We start from the raw sequence: 23128 nt of genomic DNA, 5'->3' as shown, positions 1-23128 counted from the left end.
CATTTCCTTCCCAATTGGCAAATCATTGCATGTCTGATATAGAAGGGCACAATTAAAAAAAAGGGTCTGAGGATTGTATCCACATATTTACTGATGTTCTGACAGATTCCGATTACTAAATATGATGGGGTACCCCTGACCAACTTGTTCAACACAGCAAGCCCTGTTTACCGTTGTACCATCTTGAATATGGTCTGCTTGTCTTTGTGCGATATTTCCCCAGCTAGCTAAATATATATTATATATATTATATATATATACATATATACAATATATATATATATATTATATATATATATAAAATTGTATTCTTGTTGATGACATTTACTTCGTCCCTGTGTCAGTTTTTACTGGAAGTGAGAGAAAGAAAAAAAAAAAAATCGAACCAATTTATTTCTGGTTTGTGCACACTACACTATATTTGCTAACAATTCTGTTCCCAGCTCTGATGTAATAACCAAAATCTGAACTCAACCGATACATGATGCTTTTAAAAAAAGGCAATCCAAACTTTACATTTTAGGCTTTTATTTTTTGCACAGATAAGTTGCTTGGAGCATTAAAAAAAAAAAAATTGCCGCTAGTCTGCATTTTGGCAACATTCACTAATGAAAGAGCCAAAAAGAAAATAAAAAATATTCTACATTCTGTCTTGTGCACGGCAAAAACTGCATCAGTCCACTTAAATGCCCAGCACCCCTCTCTTAGTCTAAACCACTATGTACCCATCACCACCTTAAATTACGGTGCAAAGGATGGAACAATTCTCCCATCATAAGTATTAAAATGTCACCTGTTTGTATACAAATCTCTTGGGTTCGGTGGAATGTAAGGAGTGTAGTGGGTTTTTAATCTCTTCCTTTCCAGATCTTTCCAGCCATCTTCAGACCATTTTCTTTTAGCGTGGGAGTCTTGGTTCTTTTTTTCAAAATATTCAGCATACGTCTGTATACGGTAGCTCTCTGCATACTTGCTGGTGTTAACAGCTGAAAAGCAACAGAGAGATTCAGATGTTTGTGAAAAAATTAAATTTAACCATTTTCCTACAAAACATTAAGATTTAGCCTTGGTTTACATTAGTGCGACTTATCATGCAACTGGACACAGTCACATGACAAATTGCAGACTATTGATTTCAAACAACGCACATTCCAAACTATGTGACTTTGAAAAGGTTCTTGCACTACTGTGGTGCAGTTTTCTTGCGACTTGCATGCCAGATAGTGGAAAGAGTAAGCAGAGCCTATGTTTCTGAGCACATTTAGCCGAACAATGATCATATCCCAAAAACAAGAATTGCAGTCAACCTAAAATTGTTACAGGTTTATTCTTTGAAAGAAGGAATTTTCAGAAACGGTCACATTCACCATATTTGAAACACCAAAGATTTAGTTCTCGTGTCAATTTCCATAACCCTTTCACTGCCAGGCCCTGTACTTTATTTTGTACACCATTTTTGCAATTTTTTCCTTTGCTTATTTTAATTTTTCAATTCTAGCTTTCAAAGTTTGTATAACCATATATTTTCGGAAAGCACATGACCAGTGGAAGAGAAGGTGATTTTAGGTCCCATGATATTTGCGCAAATGTTAAATATATATTTTTTTTATTATATATATACACACACACACACACACACACACACACACACACACACACACACACACACACACACACATTTTTTAGCAGATAAATACACATTGTTGTTGTACACATTGTTGCATGGAGAAAAAAAAAAAAACTAAACAGACGCAAAAGTGTAAAAAAAAAAAAAAAAAAAAAAAAAAAAAAAAAAAAAAACATACATATTCAAAAAAGCATAGGACCAGTAGAATAAAAAGAAGGTGCCGATTAAGGCAGCGCAATATTTGCTCAAATGTTTAGCAAATTAATATTTACGATAAATATACACAAAAAAATTAATAGTGCACATAAACAAAACATAAAACTTACAAAATGTCAGCAAAATGGCTACTAAAGCATCTTTCACATGTGGCATACTAAAGTGTACACCCATGGGAGGGCCATGTTTACCCACACAGATGCACAGGTTTTCCGTGTATCCCCGTACAGGCAGTTCCATGTATGTCAATTGGGATGCAATAGCTGCACAGGCATAGCTGCTGTTCCCAATCTGACATCCGTGTGGTTACATGACCTCAAATAGTAGACAGTGAGCTCAGGGACATGAATGTGGACCTACATAGATGTAAAATTGAGTGCAACGGCTCTGTTTGTGCAGTTGCTGCATCCAAAATTACATCAATGGTACTGCCCACACAGAGCTGCACAGGACAACTGTGCATCCTTGTAAAAGGTACACTGTGTATGCCCCATGTCCGATCCAGTCCAGTCCGCTAAAAACAGACAAATCAATCTAGCCAACAGGATAGGGATGGTATCCGATGGAACTGCACAAGCGGTCCATTTCCATCTGACCGCTCCATAGAGAACAGCGGGCCGCATCCTCTGCATCAGCGGAGCTGACTTGGACCTGTCATCTGCCTGCTCAGCGAGGATCAGCAAATAGATCCCCCACTGAGCAGGCGGATCTGCTTGACAGAGTCCGCTCCATGTAAAAGGGGTCTTACCAGGAGTGGCCAAACCATTAGGGGCACGCGATTCCCAATTCATTGATAAAATGACAGTGATCTATAATGACTCATTTTTACTATGATCAGCTGTCAGTGGGCATATAAGAGCGATCAGTAGTGATCGCTGCATGCGCCCACTCTACTGCGGGGGGCTCGGTAAACACAGGTTTACCCAATTTCAGCCTCACCACTCCCCCCTCCGCGATTCCCCAGCCTGACAGCTTGCCGGAGCTCAGTGCATGAGGAAGATACAAGCTGCGGGAGGGGAAGGAGGGATGCGCTCTGAGCAGGGATGGATCGGGGGTGCAGGGGCCGATATCAGAGCATTTGCCGATACATGTGAAAGGTATGCGCTCCACAGTGACATTAAAATATTGATTTGTGACTCGTATTGCATCTGAAGGTTGATTTCTCAGGCTCCCCACAAAATACAGAACTTGAGATTAGGATATCTATTCACCATCTACAAGAATAAATCAGACTCTTCCTCTCCCCCTGTTAAGAAGTCAATATGTGGCGATTTTTTTTTTTTTTAAAACACCTGGGCTTTTAAGGCACTGAATATTAAAGTGGTTCTAAAGGCCGAGTATGTACCTGGGCCTGTCAGAAATTTTGCGCTGTGCCCAACTGCAGCCTTCTCACGGGGACTCTGGCAGCAGCTGCAGGAGCCATTGGCTCTTGCTGTAAAGCAAATGCTGTGAGGCGTGACCGGGGAACGAAGCGTGCTGTCTGAGTGTGTCTATTCAGCTTTAGGGGCACACAAAGAAGCCTGGAACGCCCCCGGGGGACCCCAGAAGAAGATGTTTAAAGTTGCTCTGTGCAAAACCATTCACTATGTAAAACAAGTATAACATGTTTGTTATTTTAAGTGTTTTTGTGATTGTAACCAAGGGTGTTGCACCTTCTTTATGAAATAACTTCAGAACGCATGTTAAAATCTTGTAAGCAATGAGACACTTGTCAAAAAAAAAAAAAAAAAAAGTTAGTCTTGCGACATGTTTGAGCCAGGCTACATTCGCTTACACAGAATTCAAGAAAAAACAAAGTGAGCCCCAACTCCTAGGTTGGCACTGCGATTTATATGGAAATGGTAGTCAAACCGAAAACCTTCAATGGCAAATAAAATTGCTGCAGCAAAAATCATGAGTTAAATTTTGCCTTGTAGCAAATTTATTCATATGCCATATATTACCAGTTATTGCCAGAAACAAATGCAATGTCAAACTTGGATTTATAAATGTACATGATTTATTTTTTATTCTAACATATATAATTTGACATCCCATCCTAATCAACCAAAGATGTAAACACGGTTAAGAGCAAGCTGCAAAATGTAACGCAACATTTCAGTTAAATTTCTAGAAACTAAAACACAGGGCTTCAGAAAATATGTGCACATAATTAACACAGATAGTTAAAAAAAAAAAAAAAAAAAAAATATGCAGATTACACCAACATAGCACAGGAGAAAGCCAGTGCTGCATGGATAACTAGGTGGCATTCCTGCTGAAGTAAACCAGAATAATACTTGGAATAAAGTTTTTTATTGCCTGCCTACATACAGCAACAATTTACCAACATTCCTTCAAGTCCCAGCAGCTTTGCAGCTTTCAGACTTTAATCTGCAAGCCAAGCTCTGGCTTGAAGCCATTTGGAGAACGGATGAATCAGCAAAATGAATTGGCTGTCAACTAGTGTCCTCTGCAGTTTCCAGCTTTCAACTGTCTGAAACAAAGACAACACTCAGGAAAAGAAAGGAGTACTTTCACTACATTTTACGGTTTAATAGGGTTTCAATGTGCAAAATATTCACAGAACGTTGTGTTAAAAAGGTTAACAGGAATCTGCTAGCAAAGAAACTGCAGACTCGCTGTGGAGGTTGCAAGCTTTGGGGCCATCTATCTTTTCTTCACTGCTTACAGCAGGGGTGCCCAACCTTTTGAAGAGTGAGGGCCATTTAAGCAACTTGGCAGCCAGTCGTGGGCCACAATGAGCGGCGCAGGCGGATGGCAGGTCACGGCTACTCTATAGGCCCTCAGATCCGCCCATATGGAAGGGGACGAATTTCCTTCTGTATGGATTGGAGGTAGTCGGGCGTAAAACGGACATCTGTCGCTATTGAGGGTCCCATTTGGTCGGGCTGATCATGTGAAAAGGGCCCAAGACTGCTTTCCCACTGATGTGCTGTGGTTTACCCACACCGCGGGTGCAGCATAGTGCACCTGTGTCTATCCTACGGGTTAGCTGAACTTTGCCATAGACTCCACTTGTGGCAAAAGCCGGTGCTGTAGAACAGTGTTTCCCAACTCCAGTCCTCAAGGCACACCAACAGGTCATGTTTTCAGGCTTTCCATTATTTTGCACAGGTGATTTGATCAGTTTCACTGCCTTAGTAATTACCACAGCCGTTTCATCTAAGGGAAATCCTGAAAACATGACCTGTTGGTGTGCCTTGAGGACTGGAGTTGGGAAACACTGCTGTAGAGGACGCATCGGCTTATGGGGCTCTTCTCCGCAGCTGTGTTCTTCCTCTACCACCAGCTCCATTCACAACACTGATGCTGTGGTATGGTGGGTCGGCAACCTGCGATCTGGGCTGGGCAACCCACCAGTCCAGAGCAGGAGGTCTCGGGCCACATCAGAGGGCTCCGCGGGCCACATGTAGCCCCCGGGCCACTGGTTGGCCACCCCTGGCTAACAGAGTCAATGACCTAGTGTAGTATGCCAACCCACTGGTGGGACAATCTGCACATGCTGCTTCAAAGTCTGTAAATTGCCAGATAAAGCCAAGATCAGCACAAGCACCCTGGACTTGCCCCTTTAAAACAAACCTGAGATGGAAAGCTCCTATATTTCTAGCCTGACAAATTCCCTTTAAGAAGTTATAGCTACAGGAGTCAGGACCTAGAAGGTGTGAAGCAGCAGAAAATATGTAGAAAATATCTGTAGTGTGCAAAACAAAAAAAGGCTATAAAAACTTAAGTTGGTTCATAGACCAACAGTGGTGAATAGTTCATCAATAGATTTCTGGGCCAAGACAGATCTCTGATCCTAAATCAACTTCCTAAATTCCACACCAAACATCACACATATATGCTTACCAAAAAGTGACTATGTATAAAAATGTCACTTTTACAAATATGAGTCAGTTTCTAACATGGCTTTTGCTGCCCGAGGAGATCGAACCATTTTCCTTCGGAGGAATAAGATCAGGATGAGCTACCTTTGGCAGAAATTTCATTCACGCCCAAGGATCCTTATGGATGTATGCGCTTGTTTAAAGGGTCACTAAAGGAAAAATTTTTTTTAGCTGAAATGACTGTTTACAGGGCATAGAGACATAATAGTTAACTGATTCCTTTTAAAAATGATTAAAAATAGATAAAAAAACAATCATATAATGTGCCTGCAGTGTAGTTTCGTTTTTGCTGTTGTTTGCTGGTTCTCTGATGTACAGAGAGCCACTAGAGGGCAGTCAGCCAATAGAGAGCAGTGATACTTTGTCTAAAACTCCTCAGCACCAATCCAGTTTCGTTTTACACACAGTAATCACATTAGTGACCACCGTGAGAAATCTCCCAGCACTGTGGTTATCAGGAAACAGGCAACCAGGAAGTGTCCAAAACAGAGAGGATTTACAGCAACATGAAAGCAAAAACGAACAATGAGGACATGAAACCAGGACTGCAGCAAGGTAAAGGAAGCTATTTAGCTGAAAAAAAAAATTCCTTTAGTGACCCTTTAATGTTAAAGCAGCCTGAAGATGATCACCCCAAATTCTCCAGCATGGGGTTCTTTAAACTGCCTAAACCTGCCAAGACCTTCCCAGCCTGCCTTACTGTATATGAAAGCAAATGCTTCTCCAAAATCGATTTGCTCAGCAATAACCTATTGAGGAGGGTTTGGTGCAAAATAGGTTTGTGTTGGATTCGGACATCTCTCGTCTTAAGACCTCAATTGTCCCTGTAAAGAATCTTGTATTCAAGGACCCGGTGGACAGGTGGTTAGAGGCCATTCTTTCCCTTAAATTTTTTACCTTGGCAGGCCCTGCAATGCAACTGCTGCTGCCTGCCAGACTCTTGCCGGCTGGACCAAGTGCAGGGCCTGGGGCCCTAGCTCCATCTTAATAGATCCTACTATTCAACTACTGTGTTAATGCAGTGGCATCTGGTGCTCAACATTTTTGGGGGGCGCAAACTGAAAAAAAAAAAAAAAAAAAATTGCCACCAGTGTGCCTCCCCCACCAGGCACTTGCCCATCTCGGGTCAGCGCTGTCAACCAAGCTCCCTCAGAGTCTTCAATGTCTTATTCCTTCCTCTTCTGCCATGATTGGATGATAAGCATCCAATTACAGCGCCTGTTGCTTCAGCCAATCAGGCGACAGGTAACCAGACCCGGTGCACCCGATTGGCTGAGAGGCGGGTCAGTGTTAGGGAAGCGATTTATTCGATTCCCTAACACAACACTGTGTAAACAGCAAACGCACAGCAGTGCGCCTGTTTACCAATTTGGAAGCCTATTAAAGCCCATGGCTCTAATCAGGATGCCTATTAGAGCCGATGACTCTAATCCAGCGCTTCCAAATACACCCCCACCGCTGTAATTCAGATGCCCGACAAGGGGCTGGACACCTGAATAGGGGGTAGCAGTGGCAACAATAGATAGATTCATGCAATGCATGAATCTATCTATTGGAGATTGACGGGTGCAGGAGAGAGAAGGCGGCGCTCCTGCGCCCTCTATGGACGCACCGCCACTGTGTCAATGGCTTGGTGGATACGCTTAGCCAACTATCCAGGATGAACCTACTTGGTCCATATGTGGAGGAATCAGAACTCCCATGCAAGAAATGCTTTGCGAGTTGTCCCTTTGAGAGAAAGGACTGCCTACTCCTGACTGCCTACCCCCCCCCCCCCCCCCCCCAGCCAAGTCTGGTTCCAAGCCCTCTTCTCAGTGATAGGGCACCCCCATTTATCAGAGTAGTGAGATATCTGTAGGTCTTTTAGGTCTGGAGTGCAATTTCCATGGGCCACAAATTGGAATTCCGGACACTCCTCACAGGGGGACACCACTAAGGATTTCTACTCATACCTGGTCACTGTTCCCAAGCCAAAATGGTGGAATTTGGCCCATTCTGAAAACTCAACTTGTTACGCGGGTTTAAAAGTTTCGCATTGAATCAGCCAGGTTGTTTCGACTCCTCCTGGGGAATTTTCTCAGTGCACATCTGAGTTTCCCATTTGCACATCACTTTTTTCTCCAACCACCGATGACTATCCGTTTTGCTTTGGGCATTCAGCATTACCAATTTGTTACCCTTCCCTCTGGCCTGTTCACAGCCCTGTGAGTTTTCAGTTTGACCTGGTCCCAACTCTACACGGTTCTCAAGTAATGCATATTGTGGGTTACCTGGATGATCTCCTGCAAAAGGATCAGTCCTCTATTCTGCTCAGCCAATATCCAGCAAACAGACTCTGCAGAGATTCATCTGGACCCTCAGCCTTCAGATAACACTGCAATCGACTCACCAACTGGAGTACTTGCACCTACTATTTAATATGGCCGTGTCCAGGATCTTCCTGCCCCAAGACAAACTGCTGTCCTCTGCTCACATGCCTGGCCCTTCAGTTGGCTCTCAATTAGACCCTGCATGAGGCTTTTGGGCTTGCTGCAGAGCTATACACACATTTTCACCCATTCAGCCATCTCTGTAGGGTAAAGTCATTTCATACTTAAGCATACAGGTCAGAACATATACCAGTATTTACACAAAACACAACCTCAATTAGATTATAGACAAGTACCGCCATTTTAAAAATAAATAAAATGGGCAGCATTATGTGGGCATAACCATGTTTGAGACGCCAGTTCTGTAATCTAGTACAAAGCTAGATGAAATGCTATTTCAAACTTGCATTACAAACTTTGATATTTGGTGACATAGGAAACCAATAGATTTCAGGTTAGGAAAACTTTCATCAAGCTGCAGTTTGCTAGATAGCACTAGAAGCTTTCCCTTTGCTGTCTGATTGCTTGAACACATGTAGCAAAATATGCAACGATATAAGCACACTTTTAAACTGTGTGCGAACATGCATATTAAAATAAAATAAATTAGTTATGTAAATTTCTGAAAGTCAATACACGCCTCAAAAATTGCCATGCCAATTTTAACAAATCAAAGGTTTAAAACTACATAAAAAAAATGCTAAAAACCACAAAGGTTACAAAATAAAACACACTTCCAGGTCTACTGTAAATAATGTTCTATATTCTTTCGAAAAGTCCAAATTAAAAGAAGAAAAAAAAAAAAAAAAAAAAAAGAAAAGTACACAGGAGTCATTTTCTCTTCACCCAGTTCACACAAAGCTGCAAGACTTAACAAGTTTCTAAATCCTGTTTTCACCAGAATAAAATAGCTGCTAGCACATATAAATAACTCATCTGCATTGCATTAATTTACAAAAAGGTTTCTCAGAAGCTACTTTAACTCCCCCATCAGGTACCCGATATTAAGAGAAACGCACATTACAAGTTGTTTTGCTGTCAGTATGATCACCAAAAAATGGCATGTAGTTTCCACTCTGGAAACAAAAAATGTGAAGTTGTAAACATTACCCATTTGAACAATAAATGTTAAAAAAAAAAACTAAAAAAAAAAAAACTAAAAAAAAAAAAACTGGATTTTCACATTTAAATAAAACGACAAACCACCATTACTTTAAGGCTGGGTTCACACATGTGCGGTGCAAATTCCAGATCCGTTTTCTCTGCAAAGAGATGAAACAGCTGTTCATCGGTTTCTCTCCATTGTAGGTGGGGGATCAGCTGAGCAGGGAGAGGGGGAGGTGTAGCGAGGGGGATAAAATGCCTGTTCACAACAGAATGCATCTCGGAATCAGACGCGTTCCCATAGAAATTATGTGCTTGCAATTCGCACCGCAATGTCCAGAAAACGCACTTTTTCGGGCAATGTGGAGTGTGAATGCAACGCACATATGCGAACCAGCCTCATTCAAATGAACGCATTTCAAAATGTTCTGCGAATTGGATGTGATGTAAACTACATCCAAATCACATCGGTGTGAACCCAGACTAAAAGGAAATGTTTGGGAGAAGATGATATGGAATGAAAATTGAGACCAAAGCCAGGAGTAACAGATGATTTTTAGTTTTAGTCATGGTTTGAGGGCCGGTTCACACCGCTTAAATGCACTCCAGATCTGTTGCGGATGCACTTCTGCAGGTGTATTTAATGCATTTCTGTGTGCACCCCCCCCTTTACTAGGGTGTGGTGTGTTTTACCGCATTTCAGTACAGTTTAGTGCTGGAAAAATACAGCATGTTCTACTTTTTTTCTGGAACACCCTGGAACTGATGTGAACTATGCCATTGGAAACCATATAAAATAGGATTGTCCCAATACCGATACTAGTATCGGGACCAATACCGAGCATATGCGCAAGTACTTGTACTCGCACAAATGCTCCCGATGCCTTACCCAACACCTGGACGGCGGGCAGAGTCAGTGGCCGAAGAGGGTGGGCAGAGTTAATGGGCGGAGAGCGAGTCCTTAGTTCTCACCTGCAGTGGAACTTGGTAAGCTGCCAGGGGTGTAGGGCGCAGCCGCATCAGGATCGGTGCAGTCACATTCGGTCGCCGTCAGCGGCTGAACATCCCTATGCCCATCTTGGTATACCCTGCACTCGGCTGCAATAAGCCAGCAGCTGACATCTTGTTACACCCAGCCTGAACTATATGAGCTGGGTGTAACAAGATGTCTGCTGCTACTTACTGCAGCCGAGTGCAGGGTGTACAAAGATGGGTGTCGCAGTATAGTTATTTTTTTTAAAATAAATCCTTTCCTTGTGTCATTTTTTGCAGCCCATCAGTGCCAGCCACCAGTCAGTGCCACCTATCAGTCCCCATCTGTCAAACTGTCACATGACATTGAAAAAATAAATAAATAAAAAAAAAAAAAATCGGTACTGAAGAGTACTTGAAATTATCGGTACTTGTACTTGGTCTTAAAAAAAAAAAAAAAAAAAAAAAGTGGCATCGGGACAACCCTAATATAAAATTCGTTTTCATGCAGCGTGAACTGGCCCTGAGAATAACCAGAGACATATTTAATAGAACACTTTTTGAGCTTGATGTCCAAACCACACAAGACAACTAAAGAGCATCTCCATTGCAAAAATAGGGGTTTATATGGCTAGGGCTCATCTTTTACAGCTGACAGAATATCTTACTTTGAGTGATGGGAATGGGAGCCGATGTCCCCAAATATGAATGCAAAAATGCATTCTTGCATAGTACTAATTGAACATGTTTTCATGGTGATAATTACATTTTTCTAGTGAATAAGGCACAGCAGACAGCCAATATAATGTGCTTTAAAAAATGGATCCTAGTAAAAAATGAAAGATCGCAGGTAACTATTTTCAAAGTATTTTTATACGCAAGATTCATTTCCAAAGAGGTTTTTACAATCATTCAGTAACTCTAGGCATTTGGGCAAAAGCTTAAGTTGCAATATAATAAAGGTTTGCTTTTGGGTTGAATACCACTTTAAGGTGATAAACTGACTGGGATGTCATTTAGCACCAGCAGGGTAAGCTTGGGCCTTAAATCCAGGGGTTCCACCAGGCACAGGTAGCGGTCTGAAGATAAACATGGTACCTGCAGGCAAAACAAGGTGCCTGAACTTTACCCGTATTAAAAGAGAATACAATTTGCGCAACCTAAGATCTTTCACACTGGGGCCGCCGGAGCATTAGCGGTAATGCGCCACTAGTTTTAGCTTCGCTTTTTGGGCGCTAGCAGGGCACTTTTAACCCCCCCCCCCCCCGACAGCGGCCAAATCGGTTAAAAGCGCCAGTGTTGCAGTGCTGGTCATTCATTTCAATGGGCAGGGTGTTTTGGGAGCACTGTATACCTGCCCCAAAAGACACTGCTTGCAGGATTTTTTCCAACGTCCTGCAAGCGTAACGCCCCAGTGTGAAAAGTCACACTAAAATTAATAGGAGGTCGTTTACAGGCGCCATTTCCAGTGCTAAAATGCCTGAAAAGCACCTCAGTGTGAAAGGAGTCTTGCATGTTAAATACATACAGAAAAGGTTCAATGTGGGCATGAAAATGAATTTATACATTCAGATGAAGGATCATTTGCCAAAACTCAGGATTCAAGAATGAAATAATCCACATCTCCAATGTGCCCAATTAAATGGTTTGTAAGTGTTAATTTTTTTTTTTTTTTAAACATACCATACTTGCCTCCACTGTGCAGTTCGAGTGACCCCAATACTCGTCTTCTGGGATCTTTGGGGGGCTGTCTCGACTCCTCCCCACAAGAACTAACCCCCTTCTGGCAAGCACTCTCCCATGGGGCGGTTAGCTTGCTGCCTCGCTTCCGTGTGATACAGTGGCGGCCGTAGCCGTCAAGTGTATCACTCGGCCCCAGCCTGCCGCATCATTGATTTGAGTGACAGCAGCGGGAGCCAATGGCTGCGCTGCTATCAATTTCCAATGAAGAGCCACCTCAAGCTGGGGGAAAGCATAGCGTCCACAGAGTTTCATGGCCCAGGTAAGTGGGGGGGGGGGGGGGCTTGGGGGCCCGAGAGTGCAAGGTGTTTGTTCAACTTAATGCATTAAGGTGAAAAAACACAAAGCTTTACAACCCCTTTAAGGATTGATCATATTCCCAAAAACATTTTTTTAACAAAGCCTTTCAGATTTTCTATAAAAAAACAAGAGTTCCGATTCAGAAACTATATGCAGATATACTGAACATACTGGTAACATTTACCAACAAACTGTTTAATTTCTGACACTTCAAAAAAGTCCACGAGAAAATTAGTAGCTTTTTCAGACAAACTAATAGAAGCTTGTCTTATGTACTACTGGTGCCTCCTGGTGATCTAAAAGAGGTATAAGCAGCACAAATGCAGGAAAGTTAAATAAGACTGTGGTAAAGCATTACAAATTCAGAAGAATGTTGTAAAAATCACTTACAAATGAACACAATGGCAAATTAGGTAATTTTTTTTATTTGTCTTCTGAATCTGTTACAGGATTGTGCATATACAGTATGGAGGTTTGCTACTTCTGCAGTCTAATCATACCCTTAAGATGAGATTTAATGAACTGTCCTTGGATAAAATTCTGGATTTCGGTGAAAGTAGTATCCGGCCATTAACAGAAAGGCAGTGGATTCTTTGCTGCAGCTTTGTATCGAGCATGCTTTTTCCTGTTTAAACCGTAAGGACTAAAATTGTCCAATTTCAGTTGGAAATCAAATTTGTGTGGTCAAATCTCAAGTTCGACCCTATATGAGCCACTTCCCGCCTGGCCTATAGCCGAATGACAGCCAGGCAGTGGTTTAGTTATCCTGCTGGACGTCATATGATGCCCAGTCAGCATAACAGTTGCCGTGCGTCAGTAGGGGCATGCATCGCGGCGATCGCTGGTGCGGTGTGTCAGTCTGACAGACCGCTACACCGATCTCGGTAAAGAGCCTATGACAGACGCAAGTAGAGGAGAGACAATTGGCTGCTCTCCTGACAGGGAAGGGGCTGTGCTGATTGTTCATCAGCACAGCCCCCCTCAGATGCCCGCCCAGAACCACCAGGGATGGCCACCACACTGGACCACCAGATATGCCACCCTAGAACACCAGGGATATGCCAGTGCTGCCCATCAGTACCACCTCATCAGATTCTGCATTATGGCGAGTTTAACTAATTTTATATTACAATATAATAAAAATAATGTGCTTCAATCATCCTGACACCATAATAACCATGGTGTTGTGATTAAAGTGCCAACACCAGCCATTTCCTGACAAATTGGCCGTGAAAAAACGCATCGTTGGCCCGCATCATCAGGCCTTGGCACAATTTATCCACAAAGCCGGTCCCCGGTGCCAAAAAAGTTGGGGACCACTGCCTTAAAAGACACACAGACTCTGGGAACCATGTATATGTCATATTAAAAAGAGTGACCGATTCATACTCTTGGGATATATACCCTCGTACACACGATCGGAATTTGTCTGACTTTTTTTTTAAATCGGATATTCCGACTGTTTGTGCCCCAAGTTTTTCCTTTGGAAATTCAGACTTTGAAGAACTAAAAATAGCAGAACTTTACGGCCAATGCCCGCCCCAGTGTGAAAGTGCCCCAACCGATTTTCCTTCTCCTTGCGGGTCCCTTCCCAGGACAATTTGGTCATCCTGACTCCTTGACCCCCATTTTACCCCCAAGTACTTCTAGGGATGAGTAACTGTCAACTTTTTTGTACATATCCTCCCTGTTGAGGGGTACATAATTGGAGCATACTGGTCTACTCAGGTTTTGTTTTTTCAGAATTGCGTGCACCCGCCCCTGAAGAGCGGTAATATTTTTTTCCTGGGGATTCGTGAGTTTGCAATCGTTATCAGCTGTAGTCTGTTGTAATCCTGGTTCAGCAGCATTGCACCATGAGTCTGTTTTTTCTCTCTGTCTTGTATGAGCTGTGCTGCATAGAGGATCTGACATCTGTGCATGTGAAAGTTACCAGAATCACAGGTTAATTCCACAGAGAAATCTAAAGTCTTCACCAGCAATTGTTTTTTCCTCTCCATAGAGGGTGTGCTTCACTGGGACAATTGAATTGAATTGTTTTTGTTTGTGCTTCACATATATGTGTAATGTCCTATCTGGAGTAGTATTACACTCCTTGCTGTACACGGTTTCACTACTTTAATTTTTAGCGCATATTATTCATATATAAAATCCAGGAAACACAGCGGATAGTTTGGGTGCACTTATTTTGCACCATGTATTTTTACGTTTTTATTACATCAAGGATTTGTTCCAAGCCACACAGTGGTCGGCTGGTTGCTACTAATGTTTGTTTGTACATATGGTTTGTAATATGGGATTTACAATTATATTCATTGTTGCATTATCATGTAATTTCAACATGCTCCTTGTTTCATCAATACAAACATGTTTTTGATATCGATTCATCCTCTAGCCATGTGCACACACCTTATGCCAAGTCCCCCCGTCCCCCCCACCAAAAAAAAACAAAAAAACAACACCTTTCTTTACGAAGTATAAACACTGGGTCTCCTGGTTTGGAACCAATAAGATAATTGGAGATTACATAGGAGAGATCTGAAGCAAATGGTTAAATATGCCTATTTCAGGGTTGACTGCTGAAAGTGCAGTAGAAATTGTTGTAGGTGTCACCGGCGCAAAGAAAAATAAACGTGATCTGCTGCAATACCGTGTAAGCCCTATGAAAGTGCAGTAGCTAAAAAAAAAAAAAAATCATTTTTAGGAAAAGGGCAGTTTTTAAAAAAAATTGTTTAGGATACATGGCAGGGCTCTAAAGCAAATATTTAAATATGCCTACATGTGTGCGACAAACTATTTTTTCTTTTTAACCCTTTAGAACAGTGGTCTCAAAGTACCGGCCCGCGGGCCATTTGCGGCCCACAGACCAGTTATAAATGGCCCGCAGGCAGGGCGGAAGTGGGGGGAGCAAAGAGCTGGCGCCATCTGGTGGTGAGCCGTTGGTATTACAAGTTATTAGCACCAGATGTGAGCTGGCGCCATCTGGTGGTGGCCGTTGGTATTACAAGTTAAACAGCAATTCTAATGTCATATTACACTATTTTCACTGCTATCTTCTTCCCTCTAATTAGAACCCCCAAACATTATATATATTTTTTATCCTAACACCCTAGAGAATAAAATGGCGATCGTTGCAATACTTTGTTACGCCGTATTTGCGCAGCGGTCTTACAAGCGCACTTTTTTGGGAAAAAAAATAAAACAGTAAAGTTATCCCCATTTTTTTTAAGATTATGAAAGATAATGTTACGCCGAGTAAATTCATACCCAACATGTCACGCTTCAAAATTGCGTCCGCTCGTGGAATGCCGACAAACTTTTTTACCCTTTAAAATCTTCATAGGCGACGTTTAAAAAAATCTACAGGTTGCATGTTTTAAGTTACAGAGGAGGTCTAGTGCTAGAATTATTGCTCTCGCTCTACCAATTGCGGCGATACCTCACATGTGTGGTTTGAACACCGTTTACATATGTGGGCGCTGCTCGCGTATGTGTTCGCTTCTGTGCGCAAGCTCGTCGGGACGGGGTGCGTTTTCTGGCTCCTAACTTTTTTAGCTGGCTCCTAGATTCCAAGCAAATTTGTCAAACCCTGACTTACACCAGTGCTGGTGGTAATAATGCGCTCGATGACACCAGTGCTGGGGGTTAATAATGTGTTCGCTGACACCAGTACTGTTGTTTTTGAAGTTTGAAAGTTTGCATGCGGTCCCCCATGGTATATGAAAACTTGTCTTGTGGCCCTCAGATAATTTGAGTTTGAGACCCCTGCTTTAGAACCATGTTAAATGTTCTTAGTGGAGTTCAAGGGGTTAACATTATCCTGCTTTGAAAACAAATGTCATGCAGTGCAAAAAACAGTTCTATTTACAATATTGGCCTAGTTCAGCTATTCCCAGGTAGTGTATCTGCATACCAGCCTAGATGTGTCACATGAAGTTTTAAAAAAAAATACATTTAGAGCATACTTACATAAAATTATACCTTAATTTCAAGCACAAATAACCGCTACGCACTGTGGCCTCTAGACCTTATTAAAATAAATCTAGAAAGTTTTATAAAAATATTTTCATCTTCATATGTCATAAAATTATACGCAGTTCATGCAATATCTGTTGTCTGTTCTGGTAACAATTCCACCATTACAATTTCTATACACCTCTTTGATACACTTATGTAAAAAGAAAACCAACAGGACATAGCAATCTTGTTTTAGTAATAGCACACAAAATGTAGAAACTATGATTAAAATGAAAGCAGCAGTAAAAACTGTACAAGTGTTTTTTGTATCTTAAAAACCACCCCTGCTAATTTGTGCCCATACTATCACGTTTTGACCGACATAGCTTGGCTCTGGAGGGCTCCATTTTGAAAGGTATCACCATTCCCAAGTGCTTCCATTTTACCCAGCTACTCTTTCCAGTTTCCCCCTATCCAGCCATGATGGCCTCACTCCTGCACATGTTCATGGGTGTCACTATGGCGGCACAGTGCTCTCTTCATTCAAGGCAGTCTGTGTAGCCTAAATGCAAAATGCACTGCATTTGTACCAGCGACTTCATCAGCTGGAGCCAATGTGAACATCTAAATGGTGCATGTTTAGAAGATATTTATGGCATCTTACAGGTAAGGCTTACTATAAGCTTACCGGTAAAACGTTTTCAGAGTTTACTGTCACTTAAACCGGTTCCTGACCATCTCATGTGTATTTATGGGGGCAAAAAGGCTCCCCTGAACGAAACACTGTACGGGTTTCCATCAAGAGCCGCGCCCAATGCGTAAACACACAAATCCCTGTGCCAGAGGAGAGGAGACATGTTGTTTGTTCCTAGTAAGTAGGAACAGCAATATGTCTACTCTCCTATTCAGTCCTATCCCCATAAAGTTAGAACACACTGAGGGAACACGCATTTAACCCCTTGATCGCCACCCTTAGTGTTAACCCCCTTCCCTACCAGTGTCATTTACACAGTAATCAGTGCGTTTTTATAGCACTAATCACTGTATAGATGTCAATGGTCCCAAAAATGTGTCAAAAGTGTCTGATCTGTAAGCCGCAATACCGCAGATCACCACCATTATATAAAAAAAAAAAAAAAAAAAAGAAGGACATGTATATCTTTCCCATAGTTTGTAGACACTATAAAACGTTTGCGCTAACCAATATATGCTTATTGCGACTATTTTTTACACAAAAAATATATGTAGAAGAATGTATATTTGCCTAAACTGAAGAAATGTGTTTATAACTTTTTTTGCTCAAATGGCACCAAAAGAAAGCTCTATTGGGGGGGGGGGGGGGGGGGGGGGGACGCAAATTTAGTTTGGGTACAGTATTGCATGACCGCGCAGTTACCAGTTAACCACTTAAGCCCCGGACCACAAATAGAGCTTTCTTTTGATGGCATTTGATTGTCTCCGCGATTTTTTTTTTTGTGCTATAAACAAAAATAGAGCGACAATTTTGAAAAAAATGCAATATTTTTTACTTTTTGCTATAATAAATATCCCCCAAAACTATATAAAAAAAACATTTCTCTCAGTTTAGGCCGATACATATTCTTCTACATATTTTTGAAAAGAAAAAAAAAAAAAAAAAAAAAAAATCGCAATAAGCGTTTATTGGTTGGTTTGCGCAAAAATGTATAGCGTTTACAAAATGGGGGATAGTTTTATTGCATTTTTATTAATTATTTTTTTACTACCAATGGCGGCGATCAGCGATTTCTTTCATGACTGCGACATTATGGTGGACACTTCGCACAATTTTCACACATTTTTGGGACCATTGTCATTTTCACAGCAAAAAATGCATTTAAAAAGCATTCATTATTGTGGAAATGACAGTTGCAGTTTGGGAGTTAACAACAGGGGGCGCTGAAGGGGTTATGTTTCACCTAGTGTGTGTTTACAACTGTAGGGGGGTGTGGCTGTAGGAGTGACATCATCGATTGTGTCTCCCTATAAATCGATCGATGCAGCCGCCACAGTCGGGTGACAGATCGGGTCCGCGGGTTTCGCAGTCCCGGAGCTTCGAACCGGGTCGCGGGCCCGCGACCTATGGCTGGGTAGATGTAAAGGATGTACCGCTACGTCCATCTGCCCAGCCGTGCCATTCTGCCGACGTATATCGTCGTGCGTTGGGCGTTAAGTGGTTAAAGCGACGCAGTGCCAAATTGTAAAAAAGTCCTTTGGTCAGGAAAGGGGTAAAACCTTCCCGGGGCTGAAGTGGTTAAGCAACTGAACAATTTTTTCTTTTTTAAAAAGGTGGCAATTTGTATTTCTGTACAGCCATGTGCAGGTTAAAAACATGTTCTACATTGCACAAGATGTGTAGCACACAAATTTCTTGGCGTATAATTAAAGCCCAAACTTTCGTTTTGGACACATACACACACACACACATATATATATATATACACATACATATATACACACACACACACACACACACACACACACACACACACTATATATGTGTACCGACACGGCCGAAATTGTTGGCACCCCAGAAATTTCCAGAAAATCAAGTATTTCTCACAGAAAAGTATTGCAGTAACACATGTTTTGCTATACACATGTTTATTCTCTTTGTGTGTATTGGAACAAAACAAAACAAAAAAGGGAGGAAAAAAAGCAAATTGGACATAATGTCACACAAAACTTCAAAAATGGGCTGGTCAAAATACTTGGCACCCTTAACTTGGGGTCATTGTCCTGCTGGAAGACCAAGATCTCGGACGCAAACCCAGCTTTCTGATACTGGGCTCTACAGTGCGACCCAAAATCCTTTGGTAATCCTCAGATTTTATGGCAAACAGGAGGCTCATATTATGCTATAATCTTTCTTTACTGTCAACCAGCAGCAAGAGAGTTAATGAAAAGAAAAAACGTTACACAGATGGATATGCAAATGAACATAGGTAGACTGTCCAATCAGGTAACAGAGTACGCTATAAAGGTGAGGTGTAGATGATGCTCTTCCTCTTTCTTGCTGCTCCAGCCAGATAAGTACTTTAAAAAATTCTCCTCAGGTGCTTATGCTTATACTTAGATTATATATATATATAACTCTTACATATATATATATATATTTATACTCATATTCGACAAAGAATTTCCCTGCAAACCTGCACTTGTCTCAGCTTTGCAGGGTCACACTTTCATCCTTAATCAGCACCTCCACTGCCCATCCCCCCCCTTCTCCTACTCATTATCTCCTCAGGTGTCTCCTCACCTTTTTTCATTCACTCCCGCTTTCAACATTTCTCTCATACCCTGACAACCCACGTCCCTTTACCGCGGCCGTTCCGACGGGTTCCCGACACTACAGGCTATCATTTTTCTCCTCAGCTGGTGATCAGCTGTGCGCGGTACCGCGCGGATTCGCAGCCTGTCACACAGTGTCTCCCCTCACGACACTGCAACACTGCGATACCGCTGTTTCCCTGACAGAAAGTTTCTGTCAGGGACACAAGCAAGAAATGCTTTCTTCTGTGTGTCTGTGTGCCTGTCACACACACACATAGTAACCCATACGGTAAAACATAGCATTCACAATTTCTAATGTTAAATAACTTATGTTTGTTCATTGATATATACATGTAGTTGTATGTTAATTGTGGATGTATATGTATATATAGATATATATACTTACAAACACTGAGCTGCAGTCTGAATATTAATTATAATATATATATGTATGTTTGAGGTATATGCTTTTAATATATATGCCGCTTACTGACATGTGTATTATCTGCTGATACAAAACAGATATATATAATTCGACTGCATATACTAATTAGTTGTCCTATTATATTTTCTCTTGCAGGACAATTTGTCTTCAGCCACTATGTCTGATAAAGATCACACTACCGTTACCCCCTCAGATACCCCTGAGGAAAACCAAAAAATCCAATCCATAGTAGATAAATCCATCCACTCTGCTATGCAAACGGCCATATCTTCTATGCATGATTCCATTGCACAATCGGTAGTCATGGCCCTGTCCCAAAGTAAACCTCAGGTTACCCAGCAACCTTTACCTGCTACCCCATCTGACATTTATTGGTCAGCGGAGGACTCTACATCCCACATGATCCAGGGATTGAAAAAAGGGGGTAAAGTGTCTCAAAAGCGACATCATGCATCTCATACCGGTCCCTCCCATTCTAAAAGAATGGTCCTGATGGAGAACCAGGGTGAATCTTCTAAGCCTTCTAGTAAAGGAAAGGCTATTTTTAGTGACAAGAAGTCACACATTACACCCTCTGCCCGGGAGGAGTTGCTCGTTCAACGGGTAAAAATAGCCTCAAAAAGGCAGAAACCAGACTCTTACCGTACCTCGTCCAGCAATTCCTCTTCTAATGAGGACGCTCTATCGGAAGAGGAAGGAGACTCTGAATACGAGTATGTCTCTGATACGGAAGAGGGTATACCCCTTGAAAAGGAGGAGTCCGAGGACACAATCTTAGACGGCTCTGGTGACCCGTATTTCGACCCAGGTCAAATTAAACACCCCCGTTCAGGAGAATGGGTGGCCCATTCCTTAGTTACAAAATTTTTAAGCCTCTGGATCCAGAAACCATTGGATAAGAACGAGGCTAGTAAGTTAAGAGCAGAGTGCCCGAGACCTTCCCTCCCAAAGAAATTAGCCAATACACCTGAATTAGACCCCGCACTAGTAAAATTTCTTCTAAAATCAGGAAAACACCCAAAAAAGGGTGTGGACAGATCATTTCGCTTCTGTCAAGACAAATTATTAGACATGTTAGGCCCCTTAGCTAAGATTCTGGATTTAACAGAAGAGGCAGTTTCATCTAACACCCCGATAGATTTAAATATCCTGAAAGGTTGGGCTCAGCGAGCCTTTGTGCTATTTGGCAACGCCAATGCGGCCATCTCTAACGAAAGAAGAAGATCGATTCTGATGAAGCTGGATCCACAGCTTATGCATCTTGCTTCATCTCAACCATCTTCCATCACCGAGGGTCTACTTTTCGGTGACTCTTTTATAAAAGAGATCAACAAATACGTGGCTCTCTTTACATCTCTAGACAAGGCCCAATCGTCACTCAAAAAGGTTTTCCAACCAAGAGTTTTTCCCAGAGCTGGGAAACGTAGGGGCCGATTTCCCAGCAGACCTTCTACCGAAGGTCACTTCCCCAGAGGCCCTCCCAGATCAGATCACTTTGCCCAACCGGTTAACACCTATCAACAATCCCCTTTCTTCCCACAAAGAGGTAGACCTTGGAGAGCGAGAGGCCATCGCGGTTTTCCCAGGTCAAGACCTTCCTTTGGTAAATCCCCATCCGAGGTGTTTTTCCCCAATTCCCTTGGGAGGCAGGATAATGTATTTTTTCCAAAGTTGGAATATGATAACCTCAGATGCGTGGATTCTGAACACCGTGTTAGGTTACCGGATAGATTTCACCTCTCTACCGACTCTAAGTCAGGACCCTATTCCAATAAGGTTCTCAGAAGAGGACAAAAAGCTCATCTCACTGGAGATAAAAGAGCTTTACTCCAAAGGGGCCATAGTTCAGGTTCCCCTACAAACTCCAGGTTTTGTGAGCAACCTGTTCCTGGTCAAAAAGAAGGACGGAGGTTTCAGACCAGTAATAAATCTGAAATACCTAAACAATTTCGTCCATTACCGCCATTTCAAAATGGAAGGTATTCACCTGTTAAAAGACCTTTTATTACAAGACGACTGGTTGGCCAAAATAGATCTGAAAGATGCCTACCTTTCTGTACACATGCACGAGAATTCCCAACCATTTCTTCAATTCCTATGGCAAAACAAGAAATGGCAATTCACCAGTCTCCCGTTCGGGCTGTCATCTGCCCCCTGGTGCTTTACGAAATTACTGAAACCAGTAGTAGCGGCTCTGAGGAGCAGGGGTGTTCGTCTAATAATATATTTAGACGACATTTTGATCATGGCACAATCACTTCAGACCATTCAGTTACACGTTCAATGGACAATATCCCTTCTGAACATGCTGGGATTCATAATCAATTACAAGAAATCCATCTTAACCCCTTCAAAGGAGGTAGAATTTCTGGGTTTTCTCGTCAACACCCAACTATCCCTTCTGAGTCTTCCAAACAGGAAATTGAAGACGATCAGAAGAGAGATTCGCTCAGTCCTGAACAAAAGTCAAATATCTCTTCGGACAATTGCAAGGATTGTCGGTCTATTATCAGCTTCCATTCAAGCGATATTTCCGGCACCTCTACACTACAGAGCACTACAGAGACTAAAAGCTCAACATCTAAGAGACGGTCTGGCATATTCCGACGAGATAACACTAACCCCGGACACCAAAGAAGAATTACTTTGGTGGCTGACTCACATCCAGATGTGGAATGGGAAGACAATCTTCCATCCACATCCGGATTTGATAATAGAATCAGATGCAAGCAACTCAGGCTGGGGTGCCCGCTGCGGCCCTCTTACAACGGGAGGGAAATGGTCTCCAGACGAAGCTCGGTTGCATATCAATTGTCTCGAACTCCTAGCGGGATCATTTGCTCTCAAGAGTTTCGCGAGAGACAGGTCCGATTGTTGTATTCTCCTGCGCATGGACAACATATCCGCAGTACAATACATCAATCGATTAGGAGGTACGAAATCCAAACCTTTGGCGAACATGGCAAAGGATTTTTGGCATTTTTGCCTGGACAAGAACATTATATTGAAGGCGGAATACATCCCAGGCCTATCCAATTCCATCGCAGACTGGAATTCCCGTTATCTAACAGATTCCAGCGATTGGATGTTGAACAAGCCAATCTTTCAACATCTAAACTCCCTGTGGGGTCCTTTACAAATAGATCTGTTTGCATCACGCCTGAACAGACAGATTCCAACTTACTTCAGTTGGCGTCCAGACCCAGAAGCATTGGGG

At 42.2% G+C, this 23128-nt stretch overlaps 1 protein-coding gene across 1 annotated transcript in view; it reads right to left on the bottom strand.

Moving 5' to 3' along the window:
* PARN (poly(A)-specific ribonuclease) overlaps positions 1 to 23128 on the bottom strand; it is a 153469-nt gene that overhangs the window by 11401 nt on the left and 118940 nt on the right. Inside the window, exon 22 of the mRNA XM_040356872.1 lies at positions 794 to 986. Within this exon, the coding sequence (XP_040212806.1) occupies positions 794 to 986 (193 nt within the window). The remainder of the gene's footprint in view (positions 1 to 793; positions 987 to 23128) is intronic.

The sequence above is a fragment of the Rana temporaria genome, chromosome 6 (assembly GCF_905171775.1).
Source record: "Rana temporaria chromosome 6, aRanTem1.1, whole genome shotgun sequence".
Lineage (NCBI taxonomy): Eukaryota > Metazoa > Chordata > Amphibia > Anura > Ranidae > Rana > Rana temporaria.
The sequence above is the reverse complement of the archived record's forward strand: the minus strand, read 5'-3'. Positions and strand labels throughout refer to the sequence as shown.